We start from the raw sequence: 13236 nt of genomic DNA, 5'->3' as shown, positions 1-13236 counted from the left end.
GCCTTTTCCAGCCTTCCCTGTTCCACCTCTCACTCCAACTGCAGTTCTCTTTCCCTTTAAATCCCAGCATGACACCAATTCTGGGGCAGATGCACAGAACTCTGTAAACTAGAACAATGCTCAACACATACAGCATGCAAATTACATGCACACAGTTTATGCTGAGCATCAGCAGTGAAAAGAGAAGGAACATGCCTAGTGCCTGAGCACAAGAGCTGAGTGATAGGCACAGCTCTTGTGCACAGGCCCAGTAGAGTGCAGGGCCATGACTGCCAGAGCTCGAACAAGAGGCAAGCAGCAGCAAGGGTAAAAACAATTTCCTTCCAGTTGTTGCTGAAGCCTCTGTTGCTAAGGCAAGTTTTGGAGGGGTGTGTTTGGGGGGCTTTTTTTATTTTTGAGTTCCACAGCAATTTTAGACGTGGGCTGTTATGCATGGGACACACAAGTAGATGGCCACTCTTATAGACTTTAAATTCAAGCAAAATGCTCCTATCTTCATGCTACTGAGGCTTCAGTCCTGCCAAAAAGTTTGCATGCTAAAAGGTGGGTGTTCTTTACTGTGCATTATATGAGTGCTCATTTTAATACTAAGGAGCTCCTTGTAATGTATTTGCCTAGGATTCTTGGTGGCTGCTACTGCAAATGGTAAAAACAACCAAGAACCCTTCTGTGCACTGGAGGTTGAACTAATGTGCAAGCTAGTATAGCTACAACTAGTCTTGCTTGTATAGTAAGTTTTTGAGCATCTGTCCCTCTGACTGCCCACAATGTCTTCCTTAAGGAGCCTCAGTTGTAACTCAATATAATCAGGTAGTTATATTGGTTGTCTCAGTAACTTTTCTATGAACAGACACTGTCCTTTATTTATTCAAATGTATGGACCTTCAGACCACCATAAGGGTACATACCCCTGGCCATATAACTCTTCGTCGGTCCACCTTTAACAACACATTTGTTTTTTTCTTTTTTATTACTTTTATTACTTTTATCTTATTTTAAATACTTTAAAATTAGTGGAACAAAACTTAGCTCTAACTTAGAGTGATGTAATCCATTCTTCTCCTCTCCCGACATGCATGTTTCACCAAAGGAAACTTTCTTCAGGGTCGAGGAAAAACAACACAGGAGCTCATTCATGCTGTAAACATGGTCGAGGAAAAACAACACAGGAGCTCATTCACGCTATAAACATGGCCATGTTTACAGCGTGAATGAGCTCCTGTGTTGTTTTTCCTCGACCCTGAAGAAAGTTTCCTTTGGTGAAACATGCATGTCGGGAGAGGAGAAGAATGGATTACATCACTCTAAGTTAGAGCTAAGTGATGTTCCACTAATTTTAAAGTATTTAAAATAAGATAAAAGTAATAAAAGTAATAAAAAAGAAAAAAACAAACGTGTTGTTAAAGGTGGACCGACGAAGAGTTATATGGCCAGGGGTATGTACCCTTATGGTGGTCTGAAGGTCCATACATTTGAATAAATAAAGGACAGTGTCTGTTCATAGAAAAGTTACTGAGACAACCAATATAACTTCCTTAAGGAGCAACACCCCCCATCTCTTATTCTCCCTTTCCCCAGGATATAGCCCATTCTTTCTCCTCCCCGCCCAAGCTTTGCTTCTCCCTCAACCCTCCCCCATGGCACACCATTAAACTTGATCCTTCCCCCACTTTACGCTCTCAGCTTGCTTTGCTCCCACCCCTTATGCCCCACAGCACATACACAATTTGCTCTGCACCACCCTTCATCTGAATGGCACATAGCCTTTATCTCCCACGGTCCCCTACATCAGAGGTTCCCAACATGTGGTTCGCTAACCAGTGGCAGGTGTATGCAGCACCGGCATGTCTCCTACAATTGCCGTTGCCATGGTTATTGCTATTTTGTCATGATTCTCCCCCCCCCCCCATGAGCAGAAGCAGCTTACATGTCCCTGCACAGCTGCCAGCGATTTCCTCCAGCAGCTTCCGAGTCTTTGCTATAGGCTGGGCCTGGCTCTAATGATACAACTTCCTCATTCCTCATAGGCAGACTTGGTCTAGCAAAGGCCCCAAAGCAGCTGGAGGAAATCACTGCGTTATCACTGGCAGCTGTGCAGGCAAGTTACAAACTGCTGCCTTTATACACAACTACTCAGGTTTCAGAGCAGTTCTTACAATCTTAAATGTTTTAACATGAAACCACAGAAAGACTAATAACCTTACCTATAAAAAGTCCAATAAGCTTGTAAGGAAAAAAACAGGAGGCGATAAATGCTGCCCAAAGGACCATGTACAATTTCTGTGTTATGTCAGGCCGTACCCACATGAATAAGCTGAAAACAAGGAAGACACAGAGAATATTGCAATTTATTTGATGGGCTTTAAAGGTGATCAAATGGCATCTCCCGAACCTAAAAAAAGGAAAAGAAAAAACCCACATACTTCTTGATCTTTTCCAGTATGTCAGCCATCTTTCCGAACAGGTTCTGTATTAAAAGCAAAAAGTGTCTATATCAATTTAAATGTACATCTTCTAGAAATGGTAATATAAAAGCTTCATATACTCTAACGCACATCTAACTTAAGTATTTAAAGAACTGTACCACTGCGCTCTCAAATTCCTGTTGAAGGTGCTCAAAAAACCAAACATCCCTTCACTGTAACTGAATTACAGTATAAACATCGTTTTTTTGCTCCATCCCTAATCAGTACATAATAAAGCCAGTATGGTACCTGAGCTTTCTGTGCCACATCCAGCACAAGCTGAAATTTTTCTGACACAGTGAGATCTTCTTTCGGAGGTTCCTTAAAAAGAAAGCAAATTAAGAAATTATAAATCATTTTTTCTAACCATTCCTCACTACCTCTTCTCAAATTCAACTCATCAGGAAATCACTCAATGGTGTTCTCCTCCACTGTCACCTCCTCATTCCTAGTAATCCACCTTGCTGTGCAATACAACTAGAATACACTTCCCAAGTTAGTAAATTTCATTCCCTCTCCGATCATACTCAAATCCAGCTCAACAAACCTTCTTTAAGGCTGCTGTTAAAACTTGGCAGATTCCAACCATTTTAGTCATAAATAAAATTTCCAAAGTTTTTTTTCTACTCTGTCTTGATTAGACTAAGATCTACAGAGAAGAAACTATTATATATATATATATATATATATATATATATATATATATATATATCTTTATAGCATTTAGTAGTATTACAAAAATACCACTAAGTAGTAGTGATACTTTAAAACTAGTCAACTTTAATATATTCGCACAAAAACTTGACTTTTATGAAAAGTTAGTATTTCATCCTCTAAATTATAATCTCGGTTTTACAATTTACAGTGTTGGCATTTAAGACTTACAATGGTTTCAGAAACTTGAGGCACAATGCTCCACTGTATTCTCCAGCCCCTAAAATAAAAGATGAATGTATATGGTGAGAAATATTTACAACATTTAACAATATTACATTTTCTGTTGGGCCTATCATTTTGACCATAGAGAAGCATAAAATGTAGCTCGCTCAGTGCTATCTTTTTAATAGTATACCCCTGCAAGTGCGTGGTGAAGTATCTTGGGTTAAAGTATATATTTGAGAACTGGGTTTGCTTGGTTCTCATCCCACTGCTCTGTTAGGCTACATCTCAAGCTCAACCACTTCCCATAACCAGCAATATTATGAACAATTTGACATCAAATACTTGGGTTAGAATATATGCTGAGCATCTCTCACTTTTTCAGTTATTTTATTGAGATCACATCAAAAATTATAATAAAATAGTATAACAGTGTGCAAAGGAAAACCAATATATATTACCTGGCTATGAGGTAATTAAGGGATAACCTCAAAATTGCTAAAAATAAGAACATAGGAATGGCCCAGCCATGCCACACAGCATTCATATAAATCTAAAAGTTAAAAGAAAATAAAACTGGGTTACAAAATAAAATTATAAATATCTCTCTCCTAGTTACACACAATCCACTATATCAAAATGCATTTCATCAATACAATAATGACCATGTTCCGATGAGTTTTCCTCCTCCAAGATTTATTTGTTTTAAAAATTTATATATTGTCTACAACTGGGCGCTTTAAAGAGTACAAACATAAAAACTTAGGAATAAACATCATAAAGCAAAATCTTAAAAATAACTAATACAGTGGTACCTTGGTTTACGAGCATGAGAATCTCGGTGAGGATGAGATCCAGAAGGCCTTGAGCATGCGCAGATGCTCAAGGCTCCGCAGCAGACCGGCGGCAGGCACTTTTATCACCGGCGGTGCAGGGGTAAGGACAGGGCCAGTCGGGGAAGGGTGGGGAAGAGGCGATAGAAGCGCCGGTGGCCTTGGGGGGAGCAATACTGTTGGTTCCCGCGGTCGGGTCGGGTGGGGGCTCGCAAATCGAGTCAATGCTTGGTTTATGAGTCAAAAATTTGCTGAGTGTTTTGCTCGTCTTGCAAAACACTCGCAAACAGGGTTACTCGTAAACCGAGGTTTGACTGTATTAGAAAAACACACTGTGCCACTAAAAACCTTGGACATTTCACAAAAATGCTGTAACAAAATTGTGTTTTAAATCATTTTTAAAATCTTAACCAGTCAATTTGTTTTCTTGCATTCGATACCTAAAGTAAAAATTGCCTTCTCTCCCCGGCCCAGACACAGGCAACTAGTAAATGTAGTTAATACAACACTGTTATCCATCCTGCTCCTGTACAGATCCATATTAAAGGCTGAGCAGCAGCATGAATTATCAAGAGACATCACTTACCATATAATACCATTAGCATGCTTTTAAAGAAGAGAACACTTACAACAAAGGCAATTATAGATGTGTAGACAGAATGCCAGTCTGATAAGGCAGAAAGGTTCTTGATAAAACTGGTAACAGGTTTGGCACCTCTTTCTAACAATGAAAGAATAAAGCACAAACATTGAGCTTCCAAAACTCCAATGGCTTATATATACTTTTAAAAGAAAATGGCTTCCCAGCTCTCCTCCTCCCCCTCCCCCAACCCAATTATAAAAACTCTGCCCATCTAACAAATAAGTGTTTAAGGACAGAAAGGTTTAACTCAGGGATGTCCAACCTGCGGCCCAAGGGCCGCATGCGACCCTGTGAAGTATTTTGTGCGGCCCTAGTCAAGGACGATGCAGTGTTTTCCTCTGCTGCCCCCAGGTGTTTACCATCTTGCCGGCTCCCTCGTCTGTCTTGCTGCAGCATTTGTGCGTTTATGTGGCCCCAGAAACATTTTTTTTGGCCAATGCGGCCCAGGGAAGCCAAAAGGTTGGACACCCCTGGTTTAACTTATTGCTACTTAATTGCTCCTTATGCAGACTAAGATTAGGCTCCAAATTAGAGAATAACACAGGGACAAATTTTTACCTCTCTCCCTGGGAACTCATTTTCCTGTCCCATCCCCACGAGTTCTTTTCCTCTCCCTGCCCCATTCCTACAAGCTTTGTCCTCATCTGCACAACCCTCAAACACTTTAAAATTATAAGTGCTTGAGGCTTGTGCAGCTAAGACAGAATTTACAGGAATGGGGCAGGGACAAATCTCGTGGGGATGGGACGGGGAAATTGAGTTCCTGTGAGGACGGGGACAAATTTGCCCCCATGTCATTCTCTACTCCAAATGAAAACCAAAATCACAGAATATCACCATTCCCCCTGCCCCTCAAATGCACACATGTATAGTTCAACTAGGAAACAGCCTGAACCACTCATTCGAGAAATCTTTGCCTTACAGCTTATTTCACAGCAAAGGAAACTGGTACTTACTCAATCTTCTCATATTTTCGGTTAACCTAGAAAAACAGTGAATGATAACTTGGGAGTATGAACTTTTTTTTTTCCCCTATACAGAAACCTTTTTAAGCTAGCATCTTATCGACTCAAATGATCGCCCCATCCTATGGATTATCAAACACCCAAAGCTTTTCTTGCAAGAAATATTTTAAACACGATGCCATACACGCACTTTAGAAAGGCCATTACAGTACCCTACCTTATACATTGTTGCTACCTGTCCCTGTTTTACCTGGAAATTGAAGAAAAAAAATGTGGTAATCACAGCGGAATACCAAAAAAATATATAAAACCCAAAGTCTGGTATTCCACCCTGCTGTTCTGTACAGAAAAAATAGGAAAATCATCTGGCAATGAGCAGTCAAGGCCAGTGGCGTAGCGAGGGTGAGAGGCGCCAGTGGTGGTGGTGCCCCTCCCTGCTCCTTCCTCACACACACCCCTGCCGCGCGCACGCACCCCTTCACTACTCTGTATCTCTTAACTTGCCTGGCGTGAGCAGCATCGCCAACTCGCTGTCTGCGTCAGCTCTCCCTCTGACGTCACTTCCTAGGTGCGGGACCCGGATGTGATATCAGAGGGAGAGCAGGCATTGGTGCAAGCAGCAGGTTGGAGTTGCTGCTCACGCCAGCAAAGAGACAGAGGTATGGGGGGGAGTGAAGGCACAAGAGGGGGGGAAATGCAGAGAGGAGATGGGGTGCCGGTGCCCTCACCAAGACAGCACCTAGGGCAGATCGCCGCCCCTCCCCCTTTACTACACCACTAGTCAAGGCTCACTTGCAAAGGAACAAAAACACAAAGGGTGCAATTTGCTATAATAGATCTGCTCCAGTTGTTTCTGGGTACAGTGTCTTGTAAAAATATTCAGTCCTTTGTACATTTTTCTTAATGTGCTGTCTAAAAAAGACTTAATTCAAACTGCATCAACAGAAGTGCTCATATTGCTAGTTATACATCATATTTTTTCACATAGGAACTGTAGAAAAACTAGAGAAAATTTCAAAAAGTAATTAAGAATAAGAAGAAACCAAAGTATTGATTACACAGAGGTCTTCACACTGACTCAATACTTGGTAGAAGTCCCTTTCAGACGAATAATAGCTGTGAGTCATTCAAGTTTTTTTTCAAGTTTTTATTAGGATTTTATATACCGCCTATCAAGGTTATCTAAGCGGATTTTACAATCAGGTACTCAAGCATTTTCCCTCTCTGTCCCAGTGGGCTCACAATCTATCTAACGTACCTCAAAAGGATGCTGCAAGACTTGTCCTCTGTACAGTTGAGGACTTGACAACCCAAACCCAATTATGCCCGTCCACGGAGTTAGTCAGATCTTCGGAGACTATCCTTTGATGGGCCTATCAAAGAATGGATTGTGTATGCTTAAGCTGACTAGGCCTTTGTATAAAATGACCAATCCCCATGACTTAATCCTTATTAAAGCTGGACCAATCATAAAATGCCTAGCTCCATTACTTCCATGTTAGCTTATCGACAGTCTGACAGGACATTATCAACAGCGTGACAGGACATACCATTAATAGCTATGGAGACATTCTATATAACATGAGATTTCCTGGATATTAGCCAGAAGAGAGAAGGGCATGTGAGAGTAAGAGTGAGTGTGAAGAATGAATGAATTGGAGTATGTGAAATAAGGGACTGGAAAGATGTCTCACCGAAGGCGGGAGGAAGAAAGGATCTTTCCCTGGACAGAGGTAAGAAATTTATATTCAATTTGAACTAACATTAGAAATGCTACTAGAGTGAAATTTCTGTTTTAAATCAGGCTCTTTTTGGGGCAGTACTCGCCTGACAGCAAGTTCATTCACCAAACAGGGAGATAAGCTAGAGATTTTGGATATTTACTGTATAGAAACATCATACATAACATCTTACAGAGATTGTAAAAGTTTCTACATATTTCTTTAATCAGAATTGATTTTTTAAACTCTGTAACTATTAACATAAGAGTTAAATAAAAGTCATATTTTAGTTCCCAAGCAAAGTTGTATATACTGAACACCTCTTGCTTATATAAAGCATAGCACTGAAAGAGATTACAGATAATGCCTAATAAGGTATAAACAGATTTTTTAAACTGCTTCTGGATTTTCTACTAGAGTCAGGCTTGAGCTCTAATTAGGCCTAGCAGAGTCATTTGGTTTCTTTTTGCGAAGTCATTCCACTATTGCTTATATTCTATGCTTAGGATCATTGTCCTATGCTTAGGATCTGTTTGACCTCAGAGAAGGTGAAATCTTCTCCGAAGTCATTTATGGCAGGCTTGAACAGGATTCCCACCAGCACCTACCTATACTTTGCATATATCCCTTGATTTTCACAAGCCTCCCTTATCCTGCTGCTGCATAGCATCCCCACAATATAATGTAGCCTCCATCAAGCTTTACTAAAAGGGTGGTGTTAGCATAGTGATGCCCTGTGCCTTGTTTTTTTTAATCACACAACAGGGTTTAAATTTGATCCTACCAAAATTGATTTTTTTTTTTCTGTTTCAGATGAAACTGAATTTGCTGCTGAAATTAGCCCAAAATGGAACCAGCATATTCTCCCCCCGTGCCAATAAATGTGGACCTCACTCTCCACCCCCAACAAAAACATCCTTCCATAAACCTACTCCCTTGCAAACGCTGTGCATGCTTGCACGTAGCAAGCGCATTGTTGGGCAGGCAGCCAGCTTGGCTTGGGAGCTGAGAGGTCATGCGCATGCTTGTACAGGATGGCGGCCAGCTTGAATAGGGAGCTGGGAGGTGCTGGCAGAGGCATCGGCCGAAGCGGGAGGGCTGCAGCACCCACAGACAGGTACCTACCCCTGGGCCACCATAGCAAACCCTGGTTGTGGAACGAATCGTCTGAGTTTGCATTATGGCCTATGGGGAACTTTGCTTTGATAGACGAGTGCTTTGGCTTACGAGCATGCTTCTGGAACGAATTATGCTCGTACACCAAGGTACCACTGTATATGGTATTATGGGTCTTGTTAATACAATTTTTGGAAACAGAGCTAATTTGGGATTGTTAAAACAGAATGTGAAGACATATGCAATCCAGACTTTTTGAATCTTAATTTCTGAATATTTCTCAATAGTTTTTTCCACATTTGAAGCATGCAATATGTTGTACAGAACACTGAAAATCTCCTATTGTAACACTTTTTTGAACTAAAATCTGAAAAATGTACAAAGGTGTGCAGAGTTTTACAAGGCAATGTAAATCTTTCTAGCAGTCCATTCTTGGGCATTTCTATTATTGACTGAAAAGAACATTCAATGAAGCTCTATAGCTCTGCAAGCTTCATGTTTTTAGTTTTATCACAAACTGTAAAGAAGCTGAAAGAGACTTGCCAATAGCATTTTTGATACCTTACTGTTTACTGAAAGGTAAGTATGGTAAGAGAATTGTCTACAGATATTACCTTCTTGCACTCAGCGGTTCTTCTGTTTCCACTGTGTTCTCTTCTGGTTGAAATCGAAAGTCTTCAATATATTCTCCAAACTTGTCATAGAACCACTTCTGAAGTCTGGAACATATTGTTTCACTGCGCTGCTTATCTTAAAAACAAAAGGCCACCTATCAAAATACACCCTGCTGCTCTCCATTGTAAATTATACTTAAACATTAACCATAATCTCACTTTAAAAAGCTCAAACCTACAAGAAAATGTGAAAATGTAGTGATAAAGCTTCCAGAAAGGGAGCTCCATTAGTCTGGAGTGGTAAAGCTGACAGAAAGGCTGGTGGCCTCTGGCAGATTAACAGATTTATTGGAGAACAAGCACCATCTGACAAAGTGTACACTTGACCTCCAAAGCTTAGGTAGACTTGTCAGTTTAATAAAAAGTGCTGCCATTCTTATTACAATTTAGTTTATATAATTTGCACTTTCCCTCAGCAAAGATTATATTCACTTCTCTATTCAGAAGATGAAACACATGATCCATGATACCACACCTTGAGCCACCAACAGGTGATTTCAATAAAACCAGGCAACATTATAACTCACAGACCAAATGAAAACATACACACAACCAGGAAAGGGGGGTCCAGGTGGCCAAGGCAGGAGGGAGTGGGCATTAGAGAATGACACAGGGAAGAATTTGTCCAAGTCTCCACCCTATCCACGTTAGCTCAGTCCCCGTCCTATCCTTGCAAACCATCCGATTCCATCCGCACCAAGTCTCAAATAGTTATGATTTTATATTGAACTTATTTCACTGAAGTATAAAAAGAAACAATATTCTGTTCAATTGTCATTCTATAAACACAAATAATACACAACAAGGATCAACAAAACCACCGTCTCCCCTCCCCTTCACAAATATTCCCTCCACTGTTGAAAAAACTGAATAAGCCAAATTACTACACAATGCTACACAGAAAAATCATGCTAACAGAATACTGCAGTCACACATGACAGGAATATTGTTAGGGGAGTGCAACTAGGCAACTGTCCCCTGGTCAAAGAGCCCTAAGCCAGCTGGAAGCTAAAGAAGCATGACTTGAGATTTGCAGTTCCCAATTATGTCTAATACCAGCTATAGCAGTATATATATTTCAAATCTGATATATTCTAATCACAAAACAGAAAATAAAATTATTTTTTCTACCTTTTGTTGTCTCGTCATTTTATTCTTCAAATCATGTTGGTCTCAGGTGCTGATCTCTGTTTTCTTTTGTCTTCTCTTAACTCACTTGACAGGGTCTCCTGACCATTTGACATTTCTTCTATCTCTATGTATGTATTGTTCCCCATGTTCAGCATCTCCCTTCTAATGTACCTTTCTACTATTTCCCTATGCCCATCTCTCTGCCTTCATCATCTCACCATTCTATAATTCCCTCCTCCTGTGCACAGTATCACTTCTCTATATCCCTATGCCCACCTTATCCAGCATCTTCCTTCTGCATTCTTATTCTCCCCCATGTCTAACCATCTTCTCTCTATATTCATATACCCTCCCATGTCTAGAAATTAACCCTCTGTGTCCATATACCACCCATTTTGTCCCTGTTCCTATGCTCCCATCCATGCCCACCATCTCCCTGTGCCCAGCTTCTCCCCTCTCTTACTCCCTTACACCAATGTGTGTCTCACACTATTTCTTGCCTCCCTCCCTTTGCTATAAGAATATAAGAATTGCCGCTGCTTGGTCAGATCAGTGGTCCATCCTGCCCAGCGGTCCGCTCACGCGGCGGCCCTCTGGTCAAAGACCAGCGCCATAACTGAGACTAGCCCTACTCCAGGTGAGGGTACACCATGGCCCAGTACAGCGGCATGATAACCTTCTCCGATCTGTTTGTGATCCCCTTCTTTATTATTCCTAGCATTCTGTGCGCCCTTTTCGCCACTGCCACACAATGCGTGGACGGCTTCATCGACTTGTTGATCAGAACTCCCAAGTCCCTTTCCTGTATTTGTGCATGAGATTTTTGTTACCAACATGCATCACTTTACACTTGTCCACGTTGAACCTCATCTGCCATGTCGCAGCCCATTCCTCGAGCCTGATTATGTCACGTTGTAGATCTTCGCAATCCCCCTGCGTCTTCACTACTCTGAATAACTTCGTATCGTCCACAAATTTTATCACCTCGCTCGTCGTGCCTATGTCCAGATCATTTATGAAGATGTTGAAGAGCACAGATCCAAGCACTGAGCCCTGCAGCACCCCGCTGGTGACGCTCTTACAGTCCGAGTATTGTCCATTTACCCCCCACTCTCTGTTTCCTATGCTCCAGCCAGTTTTTAATCCATGTGAGTATTTCACCCTCTATTCCAGAGAGAAGGGAGACATGATAGAGACGTTCAAATATCTTACAGGCCGTACCGAGGTGGAGGAAGATATCCTTTTTCTTACGGGTCCCACGGCAACAAGAGGGCATCATGGTGACATCAGGAAATACTTCTTCACCGACTATATTCGGCAACTGTCTCCGTTCCCTACAGCTCCAGCCAGTATAGCAGTCCAAGCAACCCCCTCCCCCCTTCATGGAAGCAGTAACCCCCTTCCCTCCCTATTATAGGTTCAACTGACCCCCTTCCCTAGCTCCCGATCACATCAAAACCAGCAAAAAAAACCAACAACCTGCGACTCCCTTGGGTCGGCCCCTTTAAGCCTCCTAGGGCTGGCCTACCAGCCACTTAGAAGCTTCGCAGAAGAGGAAACATCACACACAGGGCTGCTCCAGGACCTTCTTCCGGCCGAGTCCCTTCTTCCAATGTAACTTCCAGTTTCACAGGCCAAGACTTCCTAATTAGGCATTTGCTAAGAGGTAAGCTAATAAGAGGGATGCTTCCTCTATCCATGCATGCAATCCTCTCTTCCAAGCATGTCTCATCCTGAATAGCAACAAAAAACTGGGCCCAGCCCTCAGAACAGAGAAAAATAAAATCTTTACTAACTAGAGGGCAGGTCCAACAAACCACTGCCATTTGGACTGAGCAGTACTTAAGGAAGTGCGCCTCTGAAGTGAAACATCATTCTTCCACTGCTACGTATGGTAAGATGACCTCTCTCTCCACCGATAGATTTCCCCACCCCAACAGCTTGACCTGATGGCAGCAAAGCCTGCATTGCACTAAACACTCATGGGCAAATGGAAAATGACTTACATACACTGCTTTTTGCCAAGCTACAGTATTATTAACGATTCACTGCAAAAGGCCAAACTAACTGAACCAGCTAGAAAATCTGAGTGCCGGTACAGAATAAAATTTAAAAAGGCAATTGCATATCTGGAGTAGAGCATTTGAAAAGGGTATCTGTGTGACCCATTTTCTACTTTACTCTAAACACTGTCATCAAAACTTTCTATGAGACAGACTTACCCACCAGTTTGCAGCTAGCAAAATTAGGTTTTGTTCTTAAACTTTAGTTTTTGTTTTGTGAAAAATATGTATACATTATCAATGCTTCAGAAAATATATTCTACCAAGCCCAGGGCCATCCCAACCATTAGTCAAGGTTAGGCAGCCACCTAGGGCAACAGCTTCTTGGGGATAGCAAAGAGCAACTTTGGGCAAAGCAAAACAATAGGTCCTGACAGCCACACAAAAAAAAAAAAATCAGCAAATACTGTAACCTGTGTTTTAATAGGAGTTTTGTTTGATGATGAGTTTAAATATCAAAATCTTGAAGGGGGCTGCAGGCTGGGAGCCTGAAACTTAATTGAAAAAGAGGGAGAGGATGTAAGGTGGAAATTTCAGGTATCCACTATTCTGTCAGGTGCTCTGACCAAGCTGTCTAGGTTTAAATACCCTAGCATGCATATAATAATATGTAATGTGAACTAACTGGTAAAGGCTGATTTATGTTGAATTAGAAGCTTAATCTCATAGTAGAGTCAATACCTCTTGTGCTGCATAGAATAATCAGGGGGTTAATGATATGTCCCTTTTTAATACTGCTTTACAAG

The 13236-nt window shown here is 41.4% G+C and overlaps 1 protein-coding gene across 6 annotated transcripts in view; it reads right to left on the bottom strand.

Moving 5' to 3' along the window:
• Positions 1 to 13236, bottom strand: part of GRAMD4 (GRAM domain containing 4) — a 148146-nt gene that overhangs the window by 58571 nt on the left and 76339 nt on the right. For all 6 annotated transcript variants that reach the window (XM_033958091.1, XM_033958094.1, XM_033958095.1 and 3 more), the window contains 8 exons: positions 9237 to 9372; positions 5777 to 5802; positions 4807 to 4898; positions 3806 to 3897; positions 3351 to 3399; positions 2715 to 2786; positions 2424 to 2467; positions 2205 to 2314 (listed from right to left, as the gene is read on the bottom strand). In XM_033958091.1, the coding sequence (XP_033813982.1) occupies positions 2205 to 2314; positions 2424 to 2467; positions 2715 to 2786; positions 3351 to 3399; positions 3806 to 3897; positions 4807 to 4898; positions 5777 to 5802; positions 9237 to 9372 (621 nt within the window). The remainder of the gene's footprint in view (positions 1 to 2204; positions 2315 to 2423; positions 2468 to 2714; positions 2787 to 3350; positions 3400 to 3805; positions 3898 to 4806; positions 4899 to 5776; positions 5803 to 9236; positions 9373 to 13236) is intronic.

The sequence above is a fragment of the Geotrypetes seraphini genome, chromosome 9 (assembly GCF_902459505.1).
Source record: "Geotrypetes seraphini chromosome 9, aGeoSer1.1, whole genome shotgun sequence".
Taxonomy (NCBI): domain Eukaryota; kingdom Metazoa; phylum Chordata; class Amphibia; order Gymnophiona; family Dermophiidae; genus Geotrypetes; species Geotrypetes seraphini.
Note: the sequence above shows the minus strand (reverse complement) of the source record. Positions and strands in the feature narration are given on the sequence as shown.